At 40.0% G+C, this 24,655-nt stretch overlaps 1 protein-coding gene across 7 annotated transcripts in view; it reads right to left on the reverse strand.

The window, feature by feature from the left end:
• LOC141999196 (ephrin type-A receptor 6) overlaps nt 1-24,655 on the reverse strand; it is an 817,098-nt gene that overhangs the window by 165,865 nt on the left and 626,578 nt on the right. For all 7 annotated transcript variants that reach the window (XM_074972390.1, XM_074972364.1, XM_074972372.1 and 4 more), the window contains one exon: nt 12,581-12,766. In XM_074972390.1, coding sequence (XP_074828491.1) covers nt 12,581-12,766 — 186 coding nt within the window. The remainder of the gene's footprint in view (nt 1-12,580; nt 12,767-24,655) is intronic.

The following is a 24,655-nucleotide window of genomic DNA, read 5'->3' on the forward strand; positions in this document are numbered from 1 at the left end:
TTATTCTCAAGCCTCCCCAGGAAAGGGGGTGTAAGGCTTGGGGGGATATTTTGGGTGAAGACGTCTCGAAGTGGTCTCTTCCCTAATTCTTTGTTAAATCACTTGGTGATTTACAGCGTACCCTCCAAGGTCAAAAAGTTTGTGCCTTGGGGAAGTTCTACCCTAAGCTGGTAGAAATAAGCTTAGGAGGTCTTTCATGAGGGTCCCCACATCTGTACCCTTGAGTTCAAAGTGGGGAGGGAACCCTGACACTGATGCTGATGCACAAGAAGAAAATAACTCACTTTAACTTTCACAGACCTTGACTGCATTTGCAGCGTTGATAGGGAAAACCAACACCTTTTACTTGTAATCTGTGGATCATGGAGACAAGAAATCCAGAGCTGCTTTAAATTTTTTTTTTCCTAGACTAAGACCTCACTTGTCATTCTCTGTGGCTTGTTTTTAAGATTCTGGCTAGTTTCTTATCTGTCTTCTCCATCTTCGCAGGCATTCAGTAACTAGTTTGTTTAATTTGTATGATTTAATGGTAAATTTTCCTCAGGGCTCAGTCCTAGGCCCTTTACTATTTTCTATGTACCACTTTTCCCCATGGTGAACTGATGAGTTCTTGTAGGCATTACCATTATCCCTATGCTGATTAGGTACAGTATTATCTTCCATTTTCTAGTTTCAGATGATATACTTGCTCTTATCATTAAAAATTTGGCAGATGTGTGCTGGATATACTAGAACTTCTTCACATGAACATGGCTAAAACTGAAATTATTTTATTCTCCTGTGATAGAAAACCACCCAGCCGTGTTTCTATGCTAAGGCCAACTTTAACCAAATTAACCTCAGTTGGCAGCAAGGAACCTGAAAGTCCTTTTTGATTCTAATTTTTTTTTAAACTATTACTGTCCATGCCAATGCAGATGACTTGCCTTCTACACTGCCTCACTGACATTCCTGAAATCAACACACACTAAACTTCTGCCACCAGTCCTTCGATTAATTCCTTCATTATTTTACTGTTGGGCTTTTGTATTAGTATTCTTTCTAGATTCCCTGCTTACTCTGTCCACTACAAGCCAGGCCTCAAAGCATCACTTTAAGGTGCTCATTTAATTTTCCAATATCCTCACCCATCACACACCAAATTTTACTTTCTATACCCAATATTATACTCAATAAATCATATTATGGATCCATCCTTGATACGCTGATGGCCAGATACAAGTTGCCCCTATGCAACTGGTTGGCAGGGAGTGCGGATAGAAAGTACATCCTTCCCTTGTGCACCTACAAAAGGCTCAGCCAGACTCCCAAAGCTTGCACTGCTTGGGCCTGATTAAAACCAATAAGAGAGGACACACTGGTGATTCCGTTTACTTCAGTGGAGTTACTCCTCATTTACAGCCATGTGAGAGGAAAATCAGGCTCTTTCACTGCAAAAATGCATGGAAGTCATAGTTCCACCTGCAGTACTCTGTCTGAGCAGGGTGAAAGTCCGGCTTCCGCAGTCTCACTTTCTCACCCAATGCATTGACTGAGGTGGTCTGAAGGCAGATAGGGTGAGCTTGTGCCGCACCTCCCAATATGGGCTGCTGCTAGTGCCCATAGAAGCATTCTACCTGAGTAATGCACAAGTGCCTCTGGACACTGATGCTGAAGTGGTGCACTTGCATATCTACCACCAAAATAGAACAGCCCTGCAAAGATGCAACAGAGCCCTGTATGTATTGTAGAGAGGGAGCTGAAAGAAACAGGACATTTGCACACTGTAAGACCAGCTTTGTCTAGCTTGTTATTCCCTCACTATTCATTTGTCTATTTTGATAATAAATAAAGCTAATCATAAGAGCTGCAGGTTTCATTGATAGGTGACGAGAATGCATTTTCACTTGGTCAAGTTACACCTCCTTGATGCCACCACAACACAACTGTCATAGAGCTATCACAGAATGACTTATTATTGGAAGTTGGACTGAAATTAAGCATTTATAGTGAAATGAAACAAAGGGACAAAGCTTTTACTGAATGTACAGAGAAAATTACTGTATTTTTTAAACTTAGGTTAAAAGTATACAAAATAATCCCTCAGATGTGATCAAACGCTCCTAGACTCAAGCTTAAAAACACAGTAGAATCTCCCTAACCATCATTTTGGGAAACCTCAGACCCAAGAAGTTTTACCATTAAATCCAATGGTTTCCTCTTCTCATCAAAGACTTATCAGCAAGAGAGATGCAACTGGATTTAAGACTATTCATTTTACAAATTAGACTACAGTTAATTTACTAGGGCACTATGAGGTAATGAAGAAAGTTACAACAAATTAATGTATATTTAATAAAATAAATTAATAAAATACAGTTTATGAATCAGTGCCCTGAATTTTTTAAATTGTTTTATTTTTTACTCATTTGCTAATTTGCAAAATAATCACTAATTTTCAATAGGTCTCACCATGACTAGGGCAAAACTATAACGGTTCTATTATACAAACACAAAATCAGCAATGTAAATAAGAAATAAACCTCATCAGTGCAACTGAACCTGTGTCCCTTTTACTCATTAATTCTCTGGACTGCATTCAGAAAAAAACCCACCATATTCTATCTACCCATTACAACTAATTTGTTCAATTTAAAGTTCAATCTTCTCACTCACTCCTAATGGGGATTTTAAAACAGGGAATTACATAATATATTCAGGAGAATGAAACCTATCCTGAAATGCAATTGCTTGCAGCTGGTAATGATGTTAATTATGCAAATTGATTGTCATATCAAGCCTTTTCTTAAAAAAACCCAAAACAAAAAACAACAACAAAAAACCTTGTGGATAACAAAAGGACTGATTTTAAAAAGTATTTAGATGACTAAAGATGTAGATAGGTGCCTAGTGGGATTTTCAACAGAGGCTAGGCATCTATCTGCATTTTTAGACACCTAATACCTTTGGAAAACAGGCCTTATGTGATTAAATACAGCCAGCTTTGAAAAAAGATCCTACAGAGTGTGTGAAATCCAGTTGCCTTTTACTTTCTTTACAGAAGCAGCTTTTCAAAAAAAATGTATAAAGGTTTAGTCATGGTGGACACGGTATCATGGTCAGATTAAGCTATACTAACAAGATGCTAGTTGTTTGACCACTTGACAATGTGCTTTTTCTTCATTGCTTATCAGCCTATGAAACATACAGCAAAGCTGACAGTTATATTGTATTGCTTGTTAGTTATAGTACAGAGAAGTAAAAGACAAAAAGTGGAACTGCAGGAAACCATAAAAGCCTTTTGGTTCGTGCCAAAAAGTTCTGTCAGATGAAAAGAATAATTTTCTAGGGGTTTAAGAGCTAATTCCTTTCAAGTACTTGTCATTTAGGAAAATCAATTTACTGGGGTATTGTAGGTCTTGGCAGAACAAACCTTCCACAAATTATATGTAGGGTAGTGTATATATCTTTTGTAAGCCCTACTTTTTGTCTAATACTAACTCAGCATTATCTACATTAATTAGGTACTCTGGATGAGTCCATTAAGGGTAACCTATTTTACAAAAAGCGTTGTGGATAAAATAGCTTAGTTTTGTCTTGCTTCTGTCAGACATGGTCCATTCTTCATTTTGGATCCCATTTTAATAAAACACATCCAGTGAAGATATATGGCTGAACTTTCATAGTCTTTTTTTTTTCAGTTCACCATGGCACCATTTAAACTTACAGTAATGTGCAATGGTATTTAAATTTTTTAAACAATATTAAAAGAAAAATAAAGACAGTGAGCCAAATTGAATCCTTGTATAAGCAGGTATAACTCCATTGGCTGTACAGGAGTGGCACGGGGTTCACTCACTGCTCGCAGCACCTTCTGCTGGTCATCCTGGGAATTAGCTCCACCAGCCTGCACTCTCCCTCCCATGGTGTCTTCCCCCATCTTCCCTCCTTCTGTTATCCCACTCACTCCCAAATTTGCAGTTTCCTCTCGTAGCTTGGCCTTCCAGCCAGGTCACTGAAGTCCTCCCCTTCCAGGGAATTCAAAGGCCTTCCAGACCCTGTTGTCAGGGTGGCATCTCCAACACCCTGTGCCATTACCCAATTGCTGGTAGGGGAACCCAAATGCTAACCCAGGCCTGCCCACTACACTGGGTTCCAACCCAGAGACCCTATAACAAGATATAGGCCTTGGCTTATATCTCCTTAGTCCTCATTGTTGTTTCCCCTGGGCTTTTTCCTACTTTACTGGCTTCTCCCTTCTTTACTCAGGGAGTGGCTGCAGCCTGCCTTCCTGCAGCCCCCACCTGTAGCCAGCTACTTGGCTATATGCTGGGCCCCTGCCTGTACCGGCACAGCTGAGCCTACTCCTAGTTAGTGGCCAGCTCCCTGGCTCCTCCTCCAGGTGCACTTACGGGAGTTAATTGGCATGCCTGGCCACCTTAAGCCCTTCCAAGCCAGTGTGAGGTGGGTGCTCCATCAAAAGGAGTCATACCATTTACACCAGGGATGAATTTGTCCCATGAAGTTTTGCATACAGTTCCAATATGCTTCATGAGACACATTCATTATTACAGTATGTGGCATTAAAAACTCAACATTTACCACAACACACCAGTTACTTTCACCACAATATTTGCTACATAGCATACTAGCTATACTTAGAATGGGAAATACCAATGATGCCACAATAACTAGCTGAGAATGACAGATATCACGATTGTAATGCGACCCATAGTAGGTTTTAACCAACTACTATGGCTTTTGTTTCCCTTTTTACTAATCTATTCTAAACTGCTTCTCCATGCAAAATTGCTTCGTTGCTAAAGTGACTACATTATTTATTATTGCTTTAAAAGTACTTTTTTGTGGGTGCTCATTTTCATGTCAGAATTCAGCACGGTCTTCCACCTCACAGGTATTTCTTAGCAGTGTTGGTGTCTTGAGTTATGGGGATAAAGTAAAAAGTTTTGTTATGGTTGCAGATACACTTTTATTTTTTTCTTTTGTTAGGTTTTCAAATTATTTATTAATATTGTAGATTTCAAAGACTGATAAACCTTTGACTTAGATACTCTGATCCAAGGAGAAGGAACTGACTGCGCTGATATATAACCAAACATATACACGGCTGCAGCTATACAATTAATCAGTTATAAACCCTTATGGAAATACAGTACATTTGAAGTATATGCTGTGTTAGTGTTACTGTAAGATAGTGTTAACATGACATTTATTTAAGTCAGATGTTTTCTGTTGACTTTCAAAATTTTATATTTTAGAAAACAATTACTTACAGTAATACAGTTCACATTGTTTCTTGGTACACAGTGCTAAAGACATTATGTAAACTAATATGTTGCATCCAAGTTCAGAAAGTCACTGTTTAACGTTTAATTTTCAACATTTTTTGCATACAGTGAAATTAGATTGTCTGAAAGTAAAATCGCATGATATATGGTTGACATTAAAGTGTCACAAACTCAAAGTTACCTCATCCTTTTGCATAATAGACAAGCATACAGCACAGTATATAATAAATATATTGTCCTGTACAATATGTAACCTTCCAAAGTGAATTCTGAATTCACTTTAATAGTCTCCACCTGTTAATAGGATGGAGAAAAGAGCAATGTTTGTTGCATTATCCAGAGGGCTCAAAGACTTAAAACAACATCCTCCCTGCGGGGGTAAGAAAGGTGGAGGGGGGGTAAAGAAGATTCATTGATATCTCTTGCTGACATTTGTAATGAGTGAAGAAGAGAGCTGCAATGAAAAGTTACACACTGCAAATTGCAATGAATTAGGATCATGCTGCTACAATGAATTAGGATCATGCCCTCACCATGAACAATGCAAGGTGCTGCTGTCCTCCAGACTCTCTTCTTAGAGACAAGGCAAAATACCAGGGGTGGCCAAACTGTGACTCGCGAGGCACATGCAGCTCTTTTACCATTGAAGTAGGGCTCGCAGAGCCCCCCCCCCATGCGTCCCCTCCATTCTCACTTACCAGTTGGTGGTGGGTGGGGGTGTCTGGATCTCTACCTTGCAGCAGGATGGTAGGATAGGGGCTTCTTCTGCTCAGTGAGCAGGGGGTTCTTGGGGCTTCTGCCCCACAAGTCGCTGCTGCCAGGTTTTGGGGCTTCAGCAGGAGTGGGGCTGAAGTCCCAATCTCCGTCAGATGCCTCCTATGGAGATGGAGGTGTGCCCTGGCTCTCAAACTTCTGAAGATTGTCATATGTGACTCGGAGGGTCAGTAAGTTTGCCCACCTCTGCAATATACAGTAGTTTGACAGAGAGCTCTGTGATTAAAGGTTTGAATTTGATCTGCAAGATTGCTGACTTATGGATTTCACAATCACATTCAAAATTTGAAAGTCACTTGAGCACAACACTCAGAAAATGATATACAAGCTTCCAGTGTCATACCAAACTTACACCTATCATTACTGGAACATGGGCTGACACAAAACCAAGAATATGGCTGTCACCTTCTTCTATCCTCCCTTGCTGCATGGATAATTTTGAACCTTTCTGGAAAGTGACTCTACATATCATGTTATATAAAGGGCATCAGGTCTTCAAAAGGATTCAGCTTGTCAGAGTGACATTTGCAAATTCTGAAATATGCAAAAGCTGTGTTTTCAAATAGGAGGCAACAGCTATAAAATGAATTTGAATAGTTAGAGCACCAGGGCGGGGGGTGACTAACCTTCATAGTTTAGGTCACAGAGCTTGCATGGGAGGGGGATTTTCCTGGGTTTATGTAATATATAATACAATACGATTTAGATGTCAAATGGGTCCTGTTCGCATGGAGCTTAAACCCTGGCATGAGAGACTGACAATATCCTGGACAAATGGGTCCACTGTAGTAAAAATACAATTAAGGATGTGTTATTGTGGCACTGTCTGTACATCTAGTAGGACTGGGGTGCTAAGGTACTTCCTCTGTTATCAGCCCTTTGAAACCACTCCCCTGGAGAGATATACATATAGCTGTTCAAACTAGATTCTCCAAGGACCAACAGGCAACGAAAGGATTGTTGGATAAACAGCCTGGTTTTAAACTGGCTCAGGGCCTTCTTCCTGATCCAGCAAGGAGACAGGAAGCCTGTACAAGGAGGCCCCCAATCTTTAGGTTAGGGTTAGAAGGACTGGGCCTGCTGGGGCTCCATAAGACTGAGTGCCTGTTTTGAGCCGAAGCTGTGATAAACTTGTGACTGAAAAGAAAGCCCTGTGCATGCGGTGTTGTAGGACTGCTTCTGCCATAGCCCATGGTAGCATTGGGGGATTCTCTGGTAAGCATATTAGTATGCATGTGGGTTCTTTTATTGTTTTAATATGTTTTTTCTGTAGTGCTTTTACCCTAATAATGAAATAGGATTGCATAAAAAGAGCTGTGTGGTATCAGTAATCATGGTCAGTCACACTGTTAACTGTCTCTGAACAGAAAGCAACCGGGTGTACTCAGGCAACATATCTACTGGGAATAACACAGTGAAGGTAGGAAACTGCACAGCCTGGGAATCCCTGGTCAGAAGAGAGAGAGACACAAATCTTCACCCAAAAAAGGAAACACTGGGAGGCTTGAGAGTGGGTGACCCTAGTGGACCACTGAGGGAAATACAGGTACTGTTGCCCTCAACTTCGACAACTGGCTTTGGCAACTATGACAAAGGATTAAGCAACTAGTAGGGTAAATGACCCAAATTCTACCTTTAAAGACATATTAGGAAAGTATGTAAATTGTAATTAGGATATTCCTTACAAGTAGCTAGCAAAGAAATGTTAGATAGGCTAGAGCTTTGAAACGTAAACTTGTAGTGTTAAAGAATTGGAGAAGATAGTGATTGTAGTAGTCTATGTTTACCTATATCTTGTTAGAGGTTAACAGTGTAACCAAATGGTTCCTGTCTAGGGCTGTATTCTGTTAATTCAGGGATCAAAAAGAAATATTAACATTTAGATGAAACTTGGGTGAAGTAATGTCACTGTCTATATGTCTCCTTAAAGTTTGTGATAAATTGCTTAATGGATAATTACCTTATGTTAATCCACGTAGCTAATTACTGATGATGTTTCGGAAACAGAAGGTTACTTCAAAAGCCTATTGTTCACTTGAGGACTCCCTGCTGTCAAGAAAAGGCCTGAAACTATCCTGATCCTTTTTATCTCAGATCTGCTTGAGGCTTATTCAGGTGAAGTTTGAGTCCTAAGACTGAGCTCTCCAGTCCCATCTGGATCACCCTGGGTATGAAACATTGGACAGAACCTATTTTCAGAACTCTCTGCATCTCCAATGCTCATCATCTCTATTATGAAACTGATCTCAGAACTGTACTCATGTCTGTATGTATAATGATCTTTTAACCAATACTCTCTCTTTTCTTTTTTAATAAATTTTAGTTTAGTTAATAAGAATTGTCTGTACCATGTATTTGGGTGAAGATGTGAAATATTCATTAATGTGGGAGGTAATGTGTCTGATCCTTTGGAATCGGCAGAACTTGCATATTTGACTTGGCTGTCTGGGAGGAGCCCAAAGGCTGGGTTGCTTTTAAGGGAACTGTGTTTTGGCTTCTGTATAACCAGTAAGGTATTATAGAAGTTGTTTTTGGCTAGCTTGGTGGAAATAATTATTGGAAGAACCACCAGTTTGGAGGGATTGTCTCCCCATTCTTTGCAGTCTGCCCTAATTAAGCAACCTCAGTGTGCCCCCCACCCCCGGGACCTCAGTCACAGCAACATCTGAGTACTATGAAGCAAGCAGCTTCCTCACCTCCAGCACCCATTTATGAAAGGCTGTCAGTGTGGCTAAAGAAACACAAACTCAGCTGAGTCTGCTCAGAGTGAAAAACAAAAACTGGCTCATGAACAGGGCTCCCAAAGGCAGACTAACACCATCACTATAGTAGATTGACCTGAAAGGAAAACATGGATATTCTCCACTGCTCTAGACAAGCATATCTGAGTGGATCTGCTAGACAACAAATGGCCTCTTTATTGCAACCCACATAAATCAATAGTGTTTCTAAAACAAATCCAGTGTAAGCAAATGCTCTTTTTTGTGTTTGTCCCTTTGAGTAGTGATGTAAATGAACTGCTGGACCCAGATTCTGTGCTGTGGCATGTCTGCTTTGGTCTGCAATGCTGACAGAAAGTGTTCCTACAGCCAACAAAATGGGCCATGGGAGGACCATCACACTGTAACTGGATCCTCTGGTGACATAGAGCTGGTGCAGCAGTTATACCCAGATCTCCCTGCCGTTGGGATGGGGGCATGACTGGCACGTATAAGAAAGACAACAGTGAGAAAAGGGAATTACAAATCTGCTGAATAAATCCTTCAAAAGCAGAATTATTCATTTGCGAAAGGGCTGTTATAGCATTCTTTTCTTTGACAAACCACACACAGGGCAACTTTGGGGAATACTATTACTTAAATGCTAATTTCTGCTTACTTGATAATGCAAGATAAGATCTATCATTTGTGTAATGCATGGAAGCATTTGTTGTTCCCCGGTCAATAATTACTTGTTTGGTTGCGCTCTTCTGTTTATTGCAATCAATTACTTTCTCTTTTGTAGTTCAATAGCCAATGACTCAGTTAAGGAGAGTACTGCTTTGCAAACTGATGCAATATATACCAGCAATGGCTACAGCTACATAGCTGAGGGCTACTAGAGAGAAAAGTATGTGCTAAGCCAGGGGTCGGCAACCTTTTAGAAGTGGTATGCCGCGTCTTCATTTATTCACTTGAATTGAAGGTTTTGCATGTCAGTAATACATTTTAATGTTTTTAGAAGGTCTCTTTCTACAAGTCCATAATATATAAAATAACTATTGTTGTATGTAAAGTAAATAAGGTTTTTAAAATGTTTAAGAAGCTTCATTTAAAATTAAATTAAAATGCAAAGCCCCCCGGACCAGTGGCCAGGACCTGGGCAGTGTGAGTGCCACTGAAACTCAGCTCGTGTGCCGCCTTTGGCATGCGTGTCATAGGTTGCCTACCCCTGTGCTAAGCATAGTGGTACAACTCTATTAATCAAACTTATTCTATCAGATGTATTTCTACAGCTTAGTGCAATGGAGATATATATATCAGATAAACAGTTTCTGCTGTTATCAGTCTACCTCTTAAGACAAAGCACCTTGTAATCATTTTATCAACAAACAAGTCATCTAGGGACAAATTCTGCCTGACCTTTCCAGGGGTTCACAGTGGGAGTAAGAAACCTCCCTTCCTTCTTGGCTTGGTTTGGCAGAATTGCAGACTCTGCGCTCTCAAGAAAGCGCAGCGACTACATGCACACTACCCACCTGCGGGCATATGGTGTCCCAAAGGAGGCAGTGAGGGGAGAAGATGGAGCTATGGCTACCCCACCACAACATGCCGGGAAGCAGAAGGACTGCAGCAGGGTGCATGCTCCCTCTGTTTACCAGGGAACTTGGAACCCCTACTGGCACTTCTTTCAGAGTAGGTCAGCTCTGCATAGCTCCTTACTTCATGCTGCGTGCAAATTGCACAGTCTAGCATTTAAAGTGAAATTTGTTGACACTATAGTCCCAACCCCACCAATAAAACAGTGCTAGAATTAATCCTGTTGCATCCTACATATTTGTTTTTTTAAAGATCAAAATGCTAGATTTTTATTATTATCTGACAGCAATACATTTTTGTGTAACTATAACTATAAGCCACAGGAACACACACTCCCTATATCACCTTTAGGCAAATATTTTAAAAGCAATAGTAAGGTATCTGCAGTCCTTCGTGGAAAGCACAAGGAATTATCTTATTGATTTAAGGTGATTTAAGACACAGATTTGCCTGTCCATGCTAGGAACAAACACTTGCACTAATTTCATTGTTTTTAACTCATGCCCCACTTCTCATTAGAATGGATGACAACACATTATAAATAAGATAATTTAGAAGTGTGGCAAAGATTAAACACTAAGTATATTCTATTCTATTAGGTATGCAACATGTAACTGAATGGAAACAACTACTGTGAATCACAATCCCTAGCTTCTTTCAGAAATAAGACATATCAAATTACATTGTTGAATCAGCTAATGAGTAATGGGATATGGAGTCAAGTCATTTCTATGACACTAGTTCATAAACAGCCCAGGTTGGTAAAGATTGAAAGTGATTATTGCTATCGGATGGCTGTCCACCAATGTACATGAAACAAGCAGCTGCTTTCAATTAAGATCCTACAGATTTCCATCTCATACAACCATGCTTTTCCCCCTCAGTGGTATCTTACCTGGCATGAATTGGCAACCTTGCTATTTTCAGCAGAGTGATCAATGATTGAACAATAATGAAGATCAAACTATACTGTTCTGGAAGTTTACAGCATATGGTCCTCATTACTGTAGTATCTGAGCACCTCATAAACATTAAAGCATTATTATCTACATTGTACAGATTTGGAGCCAAGGCACAGAGAGATTGACTTGCCCAAGGTCACACAGTGAGTCTGAGGCAGTTCCAGTTCAGTGTCTTAACCACAGAAAACCAGCCTGCCATCTTACTTCTAGTACATAGTGTCTCCCAAGTCTAGCGTTGGAAGGGGTGATAACAAAAAAGTTTGTGCTGCCTATGTTGAATCTGCTGTGCAGACAAAAGGACTTCATTCCTTTATACTGTCAGTCATTACCTTTCATAAAGTCTAAATCCACTTTAAGAGAGAAATAAACAGAAGAAAGCATTGCAAATCAGCAAACATCATGGGTTGGTTATAGCAAGGATTTCATTATGAGAATATCATGCCTCCTGAGGCTTGGAATTCGTTGTTACAAAAAGTTTGCTATAAATAAATTTCATGCATGTTAATAGGACTTTCATCTCAGACTTAAATAGTCACTATGCATTTTAGTTCTTTAGAAAGTTTCTTAACCTAACTAAAAATATGGATTAAGATGATCAGGGTTTTGCTGGAGCAGTAAGGTTTTTTTTGTTTTTTATTTTGGTTTTTTTTTCGTTCTTGTGAGCTAGACTAGGAATAAAGATGAAGAAGTTCCATAGGTTATTCTAAATTAAAAATAGGGAAAGAAGTGTATTTGTTTTTCTTCATAACGTTTTCCTGAAGGCTTTGCAAGTGTACAGCAATTTTTTAACAAAGGGTTTAAACTTTTACTTTCTTGTAGATAGGAAATGAGTTCATTCAGATATTAATGTCAGTGTAACATTATAGAATGATAGAAAGTGGGTGGCTGTGGGAAAAGAAGAATATAGCTACCACTTTCCTATCTCTGCAAGGTAATTTGCCTTCATGTTCACAATACTTGGGATTCTAGATTCCTCTCTTGTATTCAGTTTTCCAGTAGATAACACTGCAATCCTATTTCATATTAACCTCTGAAGGTATTATTTGAATGAGGAGGATTTTTACAGAGATGTAGTATCCCTTATTAAAAACACATATCCTACACTATTCTAAAATACTGCCCCCAAAGTTTATAGTAACGTCCATAAACCTGTGGTTTGGGTCATTATTGTAGAAGGCAATCCCATTTATTTTTAACATGAAAGGTGCCCTTAATTTTGATACCAACAGGGAAGAAATAAAATAGATTAATAACTTACTTTTTGTAACAACTCCTTCGAGGCGAATAATATTTGGGTGGTCAAATTGTCCCATGATACTAGCCTCTCTCAGGAAATCTCTTCTCTGTCTGTCCACATAGCCACCTTTCAAAGTTTTAATGGCAACAGGAATCTCCCTTTTTCCTGGTGTCTTCAGACGTCCACTGCATACCTCTCCAAATTCACCTTAAACGAACAAGAGCAAATAATTTTGTTAAAAGACAATTCACATTTTGTAGAGGTCATATTCGATGATCATAATAGTTCTGTCTGGCCTTAGAATTTAGGACTGTATGAATGTAGGGACAAAGTCAGAAAGGTTAAGGCACAAAATGAGTTACACCTAGCAGGGGACATAAAAGGCAATAAGAATAGATTCTATAAATACACGAAGAACAAGAGAAAGACAAAGAAAGGAAACATAGATCTTCTACTTAGTGGGGAAGGAGAGCTAATATCTGATGACATCTAGAAGGTTGAGGTGTTTAATACCTAGTTTGCTTCAGTCTTCACTAAAAAGGTTAATAGTGACCTGACCAGGATACTTAACACAATTAATATTAACAACACAAAGGAAGGAATGCAAGCCAAAATAGGAAAAGAACAGGTTCAAGAATATTTAGATAAGTTAGATGTATTCAAGTTGGCAAGGCCTGATGAAACTAATCCTAGGGCAGTTGTTCTGGAATTGGCCTGGAGCGGCGAACCGCGGTCAGTGGGAGCAGTGATTGGCCGAACCTGCAGACGTGGCAGGTAAACAAACCAGCCTGGCCTGCCAGGGGCTTTCCCTGAACAAGCAGCGGCCCTAGTTTGAGAACCACTGTCCTAGGGTACTTAAGGAATTAGCTGAAACAATCTTGGACCCATTAGCAACTATCTTTGAGAACTCATGGAGGAAGGATGAGGTCCCAGAGGACTGGAGAAGGGCAAACATAGTACCTTTCTTTAAAAAGGGGAACAAAAGAGGAACCAGGGAATTATAGACTGGTCAGCCTAACTTTGATACCTGGAAAGATACTGGAAGAAATTATTAAACAATCAATTGGTAAGCAGCTAGAGGATAATAGCCAACATGGATTTGTCAAGAACAAATCATGCCAAACCAACCAAATTTCCTTCTTTGACAGGGTTATAGGCCAAGTGGGTAGAGGAGAACCAGTAGAAGTGATATATCTTGATTTTAGTAAGGCTTTTGATACTGCCCCACATGACATTCTCAATTCATAAGCACACTAGGGAAATGTGGTCTAGATGAAATTACTATAAGGTAGGTTCACAACTGGTTGAAAGATAATACTCAAAGGGTAGTTATTAACAGTTTGCTGCCAAACTGGGAATGTGTATCTAATGAGGTCAGTCTTGAGTCCAGTACAATCAATATTTTCCTTAATAACTTGGATGATAGAGTGGGGTGTATGGTTATAAAATTTGGATATTTCACTTAGTTGGGAGAGGTTGCAAGCACTTTCAAGGACAGGATTAAAATTCAAAATGACCTTGACAAATTAGAGAATTGGTCTGAAATCAACAAAATGAAATTCAGTAAAGATAAGTGCAAAGTACTACACTTAGGAAAGAAAAATCAAATGCAAACTACAAAATAGGGAATAACTGACTAGGTGGTAGTATTGCTGAAAAGAATCTGGGGATTATAGTGGATCACAAATTAAACATGAGTCAACGATGTGATGCAGTTGCAAAAAAGGCTGATGTAGTTCTGGGGTGTATTAACAGGAGTGTCATATGTTAGAGATGAGAGGTAATAGTCTCACTCTACTTGGCACTGCTGAGGCCTCAGCTGGAGTACTGCGTCCAATTCCGGGCACCACACTTTAGGAAAGACTGGAGAAAGTCCAGAGCAACAAAAATGATAAAAGGTTTAGAAAACTATGAGAAAAGGTTATAAAAACTGGGCATGTTTAGGTTTGAGAAAAGAAGACAGAGGGCGGACCTGATAACAGTCTTCAATATGTTAAGAGCTGTTATAAAGAGGATGGGGATCATCTGTTCTCTTTGTCCACTGGAGTAGGACAAGAAGTAATGGGCTTAATCTGCAGGGAGATTTAGGTTATATTAGGAAAAAAATTTCTAACTATGAGGCTAATTAAGCTCTGGAATAGACTTCCAAGGGAGGTTGTGGAATTCCCAGCGTTGGGTGTTTTTAAGAGAAGGTCTGACAAACACCTGTCAGCGATAGTCTAGATGTACTTGGTCCTGCCTCAGTGTAGGGGGCTGGACTAGATTACCTCTTGGGAGCCCTTCCAGCTCTACATTTCTATTATTCTATCTCTGTATAGAATAGAGAGAGACAGAATGCCTGTATAGTTTAGGCACCCTTAAAGCTTTTTGCGTTTAGGGTAAAAAAGCTATTTTGAAAAAATATATATGTTTTTGTGTTAAGCTAGTTCATAAGAGTTTACTCTGACCAATTGGAATAAGAGCAGTTATTTCAGAAACACATCTATTCTTTACAGTTGAACTATCATACAGCTATTGAGAAACAATGGATTGGATGGTTGGGGGTGATACTAATGAAATTCATGACTTTCACCAGGAAATATGGTACATCCAGCACTTCTTCAAAGCAAATATAGTCATGTTAAATTTCTATCAATACTGATCTACAAACGTGTGACTTCCATAATGTGATTGGACTAGATGACCTCCTGAGGTCCCTTCCAATCCTGATATTCTATGATTCTATGATTGATCTCCACTGGATTATCTGGGCCTCCATACAAGGATGATTGTTATGCTTCGGGGCATAAGATAAGGAACTAACATTATTAAAGGATAGTTTTGAATTAAAATGATAAAATATATATTTTGAGGGACATCCTGTGTCAAAGCCTTTGAGTGCTGGACACAATATAATAAATAAAATAAACAGATATTATACATCATTAGACACTATGCTGTGACAATGTCAGGGTTGCATGATTAATCATTCACTAGTCAGTAAGGATACGATTCTGTCATGGAGGTCATGGATTCTGTGACTGTCTGGGACCTCCCTGCTTCTGGTAAATTCCAGGACACCAAAGCTACAGTTGTATCCTGTTTGGATTCCAAACATTCTGCCATCAGACATAACAGAAAACCGTATATAGTAACATTTACAGCAGAAATTATATTTCTATGTATTACAGAAGGGACTAAGCCTAGAGGAAGTTCTGCTATGTTTTTGAATCTTTTGTTACCCTGTAAAGTTATTTTCCACCCTGATTTTACAGAGGTGATTTTTACTTTTTTTTTTTTTAAATAAAATCCTTCTTTTAAGAACCTGACTGATTTCTCTATTGTCCTAAGACCCAGGGGTTTGGGTCTGTGATCACTCTGTAACCAATTGTTTAGGATATTATTCTCAAGCCTCCCCAGGAAAGGAGGTTTAAGGGCTTGGGGGGATATTTTGGGGGAATAGGAACTCCAAGTGGTCCTTTCCCTGATTCTTTGTTAAATCACTTGGTGGTGGAAGCCTACTTTCCAAGGGCAAAGAATTTGTGCCTTGGGAAAGTTTTAACCTAAACTGGTAGAAATAAGCTTAGGGGGTCTTTCATGTGGATCACCACATCTGTACCCTAGAGTTCAGAGTTGGGAGGGAACCCTAACTCCACATTCTACAGGCCATTATCCTCTGATCCCACTGAGGATTACCAAAAGAAACTACACCATCTGCTCAAGAAACTCCCTGAAAAAGCACAGGAACAGATCTGTGTAGACACATGCCTAGAACCCCGACCAGGGGTATTCTATTCCCATCCAAGATCCATAAACCTGGAAATCCTGGATACCCCATCATCTCAGACATTGGCACCCTGGCAGCAGAATTGTCTGGCTATGTGGACTCTCTCTTCAGGCCCTATGCTACCAGCACTCCCAGCTATCTTCGAGACACCACTGACTTCCTGAGGAAACTACAATCCATCGGTGATCTTCCAGAAAACACCATCCTGGCCACTATGGATGTAGAAGCCCTCTACAGCAACATTCCACACAAAGATGGACTACAAGCTATCAGGAACAGTATCCCCGATAATGTCATGGCAAACCTGGTGGCTGACCTTTGTGACTTTGTCCTCACCCACAACTATTTCACATTTGGGGACAATATATGCCTTCAAGTCAGCGGCATTGCTATGGGTACCCACATGGCCCCACAGTATACCAACATTTTTATGGCTGACTTAGGGGACAAGAGCTAAGGAAGCGTTGTTCTAATGCCCCTACTCTACTTGCGTTACTTTGGTGACATCTTCATGGTGTGGACCCATGGAAAAGAAGCCCTTGAGGAATTCCACCATGATTTCAACAATTTCCATCCCACCATCAACCTCAGCCTAGACCAATCCACACAAGTGGTTCATTTCCTGGACACTACTGTGCTAATAAGAGATGGTCACATAAACACCACCCTATACCAGAAACCTAATGACCGCTATACTTACCTACATGCCTTCAGCTTCCATCCAGGACACACCACATGATCCATTGTCTACAGCCAAGCTCTAATATACAACCGCATTTGCTCCAATCCCTCAGACAGAGACAAACACCTACAAGATCTCTATCAAGCATTCTTAAAACTACAATATCCACCTGCTGAAGTGAAAAAACAGATTGACAGAGCCAGAAGAGTACCCAGAAGTCATTTACTACAGGACAGGCCCAACAAAGAAAATAACAGAACGTCACTAGCTGTCACCTTCAGCCCTCAACTAAAACCCCTCTAGTGCATCATCAAAGATCTACAACCTATCCTGAAAAATGATCCCTCACTCTCACAGATCTTGGGAGACAGACCAGTCCTCGCTTACAGACAGCCCCCCAACCTGAAGCAAATACTCTCAGCAACCATACACCACACAACAAAAAACACTAACCCAGGAACCTATCCTTGCAACAAAGCCCGATGCCAACTCTGTCCACATATTTATTCCAGTGACACCATCATAGGGCCTAATCACATTAGCCATGCCATCAGGGGCTCGTTCACTTGCACATCTACCAATGTGATACATGCCATCATGTGCCAGCAATGCCTCTCTGCCATGTACATTGGCCAAATCAGACAGTCTCTACACAAAAGAATAAATGGACACAAATCTGACATCAGGAAACATAACATTCAACAACCGGTAGGAGAACACTTCAACCTCTCTGGCCACTTAGTAACAGATTTAAAGGTGGCAGTTTTGCAACAGAAAAGCTGTTGACTCCAAGGAGAAACTGCTGAGCTTGAATTAATATGCAAACTAGATACCATTAACTTGGGTTTGAATACAGACTGGGAGTGGCTGGGTTATTACAGATATTGAATCTATTTCCCGATGTTAAGTATCCTCACACCTTCTTGTCAACTGTCTAAATGGGCCATCTTGATTATCACTACAAATTTTTTTTTCTCCTGCTGATAATAGCTCATCTTAATTAGCCTCTTACAGTTGGTATAGCTACCTCCACCTTTTCATGTTCTCTGTATGTACATATATATATATATATCTTCTTACTCTATGTTCCATTCTATGCATCCTATGAAGTGGGCTGTAGCCCACAAAAGCTTATGCTCAAATAAATTTGTTAGTCTCTAAGGTGCCACAAGTACTCCTGTCCTTTTTTTAGAAGGGACCCAGTGTCAAACAAAGAACTGGCTGCTTTTCTGTTCCTTGTGATTCCACTAGATAACTCAGTTCAGTAAGCAGTCTCAGGGTTGATGTTATCAATGCATACAGTACACTGGGATCTCCATATCTGTTTTTCTGTTTGTGTTTTATTTGTGTTCCTCGCTTTTTTAAAAAAAATATTTTTCAGTTGGAGCTCTCATTTGATGATACATTAGTTTACTAAAGACATAGCAAACTAAATCGCTCCATTGTCATAACAATTGCCTGCTGCCCCAAACAATGTCATGCAAATACTAAATCAAAACCAAAATCTTTTCCATTAACAAAAAGAGAAGATAAAGTTTTCACTTGAAAAGCAAAGAGAGAATTGTTTCATTGTGCATTCCACATAGCCTGTGTACTTTAAAGAGTTTAACTGATTGCTCAGACTATATTAAAAATAGTTGCCACTGCGCACCACTGCAATTATTAACTTGAGAGCACCCCAGAAGGGTTGTTTTCCTGCAAAAAATATTGTAGTCGGGTTTTTTGTTGTTTTTGTGTTTTAGACATACTAGATACATTATGTCTTGTAGTGTAAGCATATTAAGCTAAATTCATCCCTCATGTAACTCCGTTGACTTCAAAAGAGTTGAATTACACCAGAGTATTGAGCTTATTGACTGGTTCAAATGGAAACTGTTTATTCACCAGAGCATAGTGCCTTAAAAGGAAAACAAACTAACAAACAAAAAAACCACCTTTCCCTGTTCAGCCACAACCCTGCATATTGATGTAAATTTATCGTTATTTTGACTTTTTTTAATTAAATTTTTAATCTTATAAAGTTACTTGGAAAATTAAAATTAAAATCTTTCACTTTCTATAATATTTAGCTAATGGAACTTTGTAAATTATTTGCAGTGAACCTTAAACCCAATTAAATTTATGCAGCATATGGGGCATGGTGGAGATTGTGCCAGGGAGAGAGAGGGCATGGTCAGAGGTTGCAGTGCTCCAGCAGTACCTGGCCAACTTAATGGCCCCTAGGGGTTGTTATAAACGAGGGTAACTTAGAGGGGTCTTGAGTCTGCTCTATTGTGTCAAAGGGCTGAACTGACCTCCAGAAGTCCCACGGATCTGGGGAGTCAAAAGTGTCCACCTTCTCTTCTCTCGCTCTGGTCCTGCACTGAGCATTAGAGCAGGGCAGGAAACTCTTTTCCTAGCATGGGAAAATATTCACAATTTGGAAAACTCTTCTCATCCAGAATAAGGATGAAAAGTTGAAATCTTGAAAATTTTCACAAGTCAACAAACCAAAAAAATTTTCAGCTTGGGTCAGTCAAAATATTTTAATAATTTCTAAACACTTAATTTCACTTCCAACCTTTTTCTAGTTATTTATTTTATTTTTTTCACTATAATTAGTAAACTAATTCCTAAACAAAAAGTCTTTTCAAACTGAGAAACCAAAATTTCTCATTTAGAAAATGTCAAAAAGGGATGTTTAAACAATTTTGACACCTTTTCCCCCGCAACATTCTCTCAAGTCAAGAAATTTATCAAAACTACTTTTTTTTCTATGAACAGTTTTTAGTTTTCACAAATCAACTTTTTTTCAAGGGAAAGACATCTCATCAAAAATTCCAGACCAGCTTCACGGAGAGCAATTCAGATGGCCTCAAGGATTAAGGCAGTTGTTCCTCTCAGCTTCTCATTTGCCCACCTCTCTACCCATGTCATTTCTCAGAGAACTTGACAATTACAATCTTGAGTCACTTTCAGGTGTTAGGTGTGACATCTGCATTACCACATTGGCCACAAGGTCATCTGTTGCATTCTTTTAAGGATATGAATGTTTGCTCAGGAGCAGTAATGTGAATGTTTGCCTCATTTCTGGCAATACCCATTGTAAACCAACAGTTAAAGTGACACCACCCCCAAACACACACACACATGCACACACACGAGAGATCTGCACAACTGGGATTTTAAAAAATGATTTCCTCTGAAAATTTTAGAAATTTCCCTTCAGAAGTACAAAACTCAAAGACCCCTATGCAGATATATGCAGGCCCATTTTCTATCTGCTCTGTGAGATTTGCATCAATGTATCTGGAGGCACAAAATGTTTGGGGCTCTGGTACCAATCGTGTTTGGCCAGTCCTTGCTATAAACATGATTTGGTCCAGTGATTCCGTGTCAAGTACATGCAAGCCAATGGTCATGCCTCATGTGATATCTAACAAACAACTGAATTTTGAGGATTGGTGCTTCCAGTCTCCCCATTCCAGTAGGATTTTACTGAAAGCCTACCATAGGTATTAGTGTGAGCTATAGGGTTGGGAATTTTTCATCAGAAAGTTTTCCAATGAAAAATGCCCCTTTCACAAAACTGAAATTTTCCATGTGAAAGTTTCAGTTTTGCTGAAAAGTTTGCTGGGACAATTGAAACGATGGCTCCACGGCAGCCTGTCTGGAAGGCACTGGTCAATTTCAGGCAGAAAGTGAAACAGACTAAAGCTTTCCAGGAGGGCTGCTGAGGCTGAGCATCCTGACTCCTTGCCTCTCTGGCTTTCACCCTCCCTGTCTGTCCCCCACTTCTGGGGATGAAGAGTCAGAGAGCCCAGATGTGCAGCCTCCCCTCAACTCCAGCAGCTAGAGAGGAAGAGCACTGGGGCACTCAGGCTCTCTGCCTCTAGGGTGACCAGACAGCAAGTGTGAAAAATCGGGATGGGGGTGGGAGGTAATAGGCGTCTATAGAAGAAAATGCCCCAAATATCAGGACTGTCCCTATAATATAGGGACATCTGGTCACCCTATCTGCCTCCGCGCCAGCTGAGAGGCTGGAGAGGTTGAGCACCCCTGATATCTGTGTCTCCTGCTCCTAGAACTGCAGTGGAGATGTGAGGCTAAGCACCCCAGTTCTCCAGAAGCCAGGCTGAAAAGCTCTTGTCTATTTCACTTTCTGCTGGAGGAAGCCAAAACATTCCATTTCAGGAGAACCGAAGTAGAATTTTTCCTGAAATCCCTTCCCACAAAAGATATTGCAGCTTTGACTTTCTGTCCTGGTTTGGACAACATTTTTTTTTAAACATGAAATTTTTCATGGGAAGGGATTTCCATTTTCTAGCCAGCTCTAACACATGGGAAATGAAGCCAAGTAATCAATTAGAGAAGGTAGAGAATGATGGAAGAACCAGTGGAGGCAACTATGGTTTAGTGAATAAGCAATGTTATAAAAGCCTCAGATGGCCCTAATGATCACTCTGCTGGATTCAAACGGATCACTCCTGAAGAAAAAAGACTCTATGGATAAATTAGGCTGGTATCCAATGTTCTGTATTCATTAGTCTTAGATTTCATTAAAAACTTCCATGATAAACATTCCTGCAGTAAGTTCATAACTTTTAGCAAATTATAATAGCAAAGGCAAAGCAACTACTCTTGAAGAAAGAGATTTTAGCTTGAGATTTTGTTTTCCACAGGAATGAATGCAGTGGTTAAAGCAGTACCTGTTATAATCCTGGCTGAGCTCCCCCGGCTGGATGCTCACCAGTCTGCAGTGTTTGGAACCAACCCTTGGATCCCACATCCTCTTGGGCTTGCTGTGTCTGCGCAGAGTCTCAACACTGTCTATGAGAATCCAGGCATGCTCTCGGGATGGAGATTCTCTGTCTAGACTCGCTGTCCAAGACATGAGGTTCCACAATCCAACTGCTTAATCCTTGAAACACAAGGCCTCCCGCACAATAGCTCTTCCGTATGCCCAGAGTTCTACTGTGGGCCCTCTAGATTACTATTTCCCTCTCTGTGGCTTAACGACTGTTAAAGCAACTAACACAGAGACTTTGCAAGAGGACTTTCTAAACCAATCGCATTCTACTCATGGACAAACATAAGAGATATACAGATCTATGGGGAAAAAAAAACCCACACATATCCCTGCCTCAGTTTCTTCACCTCTCCTAAGAGTCCTTTGAGTCTTAATGACCTTCAGGGATTCCAGGATTCTTCCTCTCTGCATTCTCCTCCTGCATAGCCTCATGTTCTGGTTCTACTCTCCCACCCAACCCTTCAGTCCCCTCTCTCAGATGACTTCCCCAGCTCATTGACCTAGTATGCTTCCATTTTAGTGGAAGACCCTCCAAGTTAACACCTCTTGAGTGTTCTCCAATGTTAATCCTCTGCTAAGACCTCCTGGAATCCCATATGGAGGTTAAAAGGCAAAACTGAAGGTACAGTGCAGATTACAGTCAAAACAGTGTTCACAAAACAAAATGGGGTATTTAGTTTGACACAGAGATATGTTCATAACTGTTTGCAGATTATAACAGCGAAGGTAAAGCAGCTGCTGTTTAAGACAATGTTCAGCTCAAGAGATTTTGTTTATGACAGGAATGAATGTAGTAATCAGAGAAGTACTGTCTAAACATACTACTGAAAATTTAAAAGTCTCACTCACTTGGATGGTGAAGACTGATGAATGGAGAAATGAGGTATTTAAAGCAAGGAAAATTCCCAGTAAAAAAAAAAAAAAGATAAAATGAGTCACCTTGAGAAATTTCACATTTATTCTCTACAGCATCACCACCAACTAAATGATTATAAATGGATGGTTACATTCCAGCAATAGGTATGATTTCGAGAGTGAAATTAATTATTCTACTTTGCTACTAGCACAGATTTATTTTTTCCACAGCCTCTGATAAAGTTTTATTTCTGTTTAATTTGATGTTACATACTCTTGGCTTCAAACCTTTTAAAAGCTCTCACTGAATTAAATAGTCGGTGGTGTCTCCTACTTGCTGCTTTCAGTCAAGCATCACACTGATCACAGATGTATTTGTATATTTCTTTACCACCTCTCACCAATTTGATCCATCTTCTCACTGCTATATAGTCTCTTCAGGTGACTTGATTGTGACTCTTTTTCATGTTGAATTCTCTGCACTGTCCTAGGTGTTATAAAGTCCCTGTCTATCTTCCCTCCTAGTGACACTGCTTGCAATATCATCCATATTCTCTCCCCACACAGTTTAAGTCCTGAATTCTCAAGCATCTTCAGGCTCCTTCACAACATGCTGTCAGTGTAAAGTAGCTTAAAGTGTGTGTACACTGCCAGAGGAATGTAAAGAGGTCTTAGAGTAATTGAGATTCAGACCTAGAGGCACACGTAGTGGTGGCTCAAGAGGCTGCAGGCCAGATAAGACAGGCTGAAAATGCTGGGGAGTGTGCACAGTGCATTCCTCTTTTTCTTACATGCCCAGGCAGGTTCCAGTCAGAAAACAGCCCCTACGCCCCTCTGTGTGAAAGGACTACTTCCTCCCAGCCCCATTAGCAATGCTAGTCACACCATGGAAAATGGAAAGGACGTGCAGCCATGATGCTGCTCCTTCTGCACTCAGCCAGCAGACACTGGATACAGAGAATGCGGCGTGCTCGGCACCAGCCTAAGGAATGATGGAATGGACACCCTCCCCCTGCATTCAGGAGCGCTCCAGAAGACATTCTGCTTCTCTTAGGTTCAGTGTCTCCCAGTGAACTGATCTTTAGCCTACTGTTTTTGTTGTTAGGAAATGTGCTGAATTTTGAACTTCTCATAGAGAGTGCTATGTTAGGGAAAGGCATCTACTCATACCCTGCTCAAGTATTCCTATTATATTCTAATTTGCCATCTGGTCTCCCACATCTCCATTTAAATGCCTTATGATTAGCACCATGTCAATGGGTTTTGCTGCATTTGGTGGTAACATTTCATAGTTCCAGCAGTAGCAGCTGTATTTGTTCCTATGCACTGACCCCATATGGTAACCTTGTACTGGCTGCCAGAGTGGTAAGCATTTAGATAAGCCTATTTGACTTTAAACAAAACATAACATCATTTTTTGACAAGCTGAAAGAGAGGACTGCATGGTTTCTACAGAACAAGTTTCTGGATTGCTCAATTAACTTCTTTCTGCCAACTGTACAATAGGGAAAGTCAGTTTTGTGTCACTAAAACAAGGATCATTTGCACATAATTAAAGCTGATCAGTTAGTGAACTCTGCAGTTTTTTCTAGTTAGCAGCAGCTTTCCCCTGAGCAAGAAAAGATGTCAACTTCACTGACTTCTGGCTCTTAGCTTCTATTTATTACACACATACACAAGTTACTGCTGCAGGGTCAACATTTCTCTTGTTTAGCTAAAGTCTTCAAACTTGAGCAATCAGACTTAGATCTAGGAAAAGCATGATTCTATTCCTGTTGGAGAATATTTTTTCCTTTGGTTTTTACAGTAATTTAATATTCTCTCTTACCTAAATAAAAGTTTAAAAAATTGATCTCTATCCAGGACAAGTCTTAACATCATAAAAACAATCACGATTAGAATCCGTATTGGCTCTCTTGTCAAAGAGTCAAGGACTGAATGGCCCTAGAAACTGAAATCTCCTCTCACCTGTAGAGGTGATGCATCCAGAATGATGTAAAAACA

The sequence above is a fragment of the Natator depressus genome, chromosome 1 (assembly GCF_965152275.1).
Source record: "Natator depressus isolate rNatDep1 chromosome 1, rNatDep2.hap1, whole genome shotgun sequence".
Taxonomy (NCBI): domain Eukaryota; kingdom Metazoa; phylum Chordata; order Testudines; family Cheloniidae; genus Natator; species Natator depressus.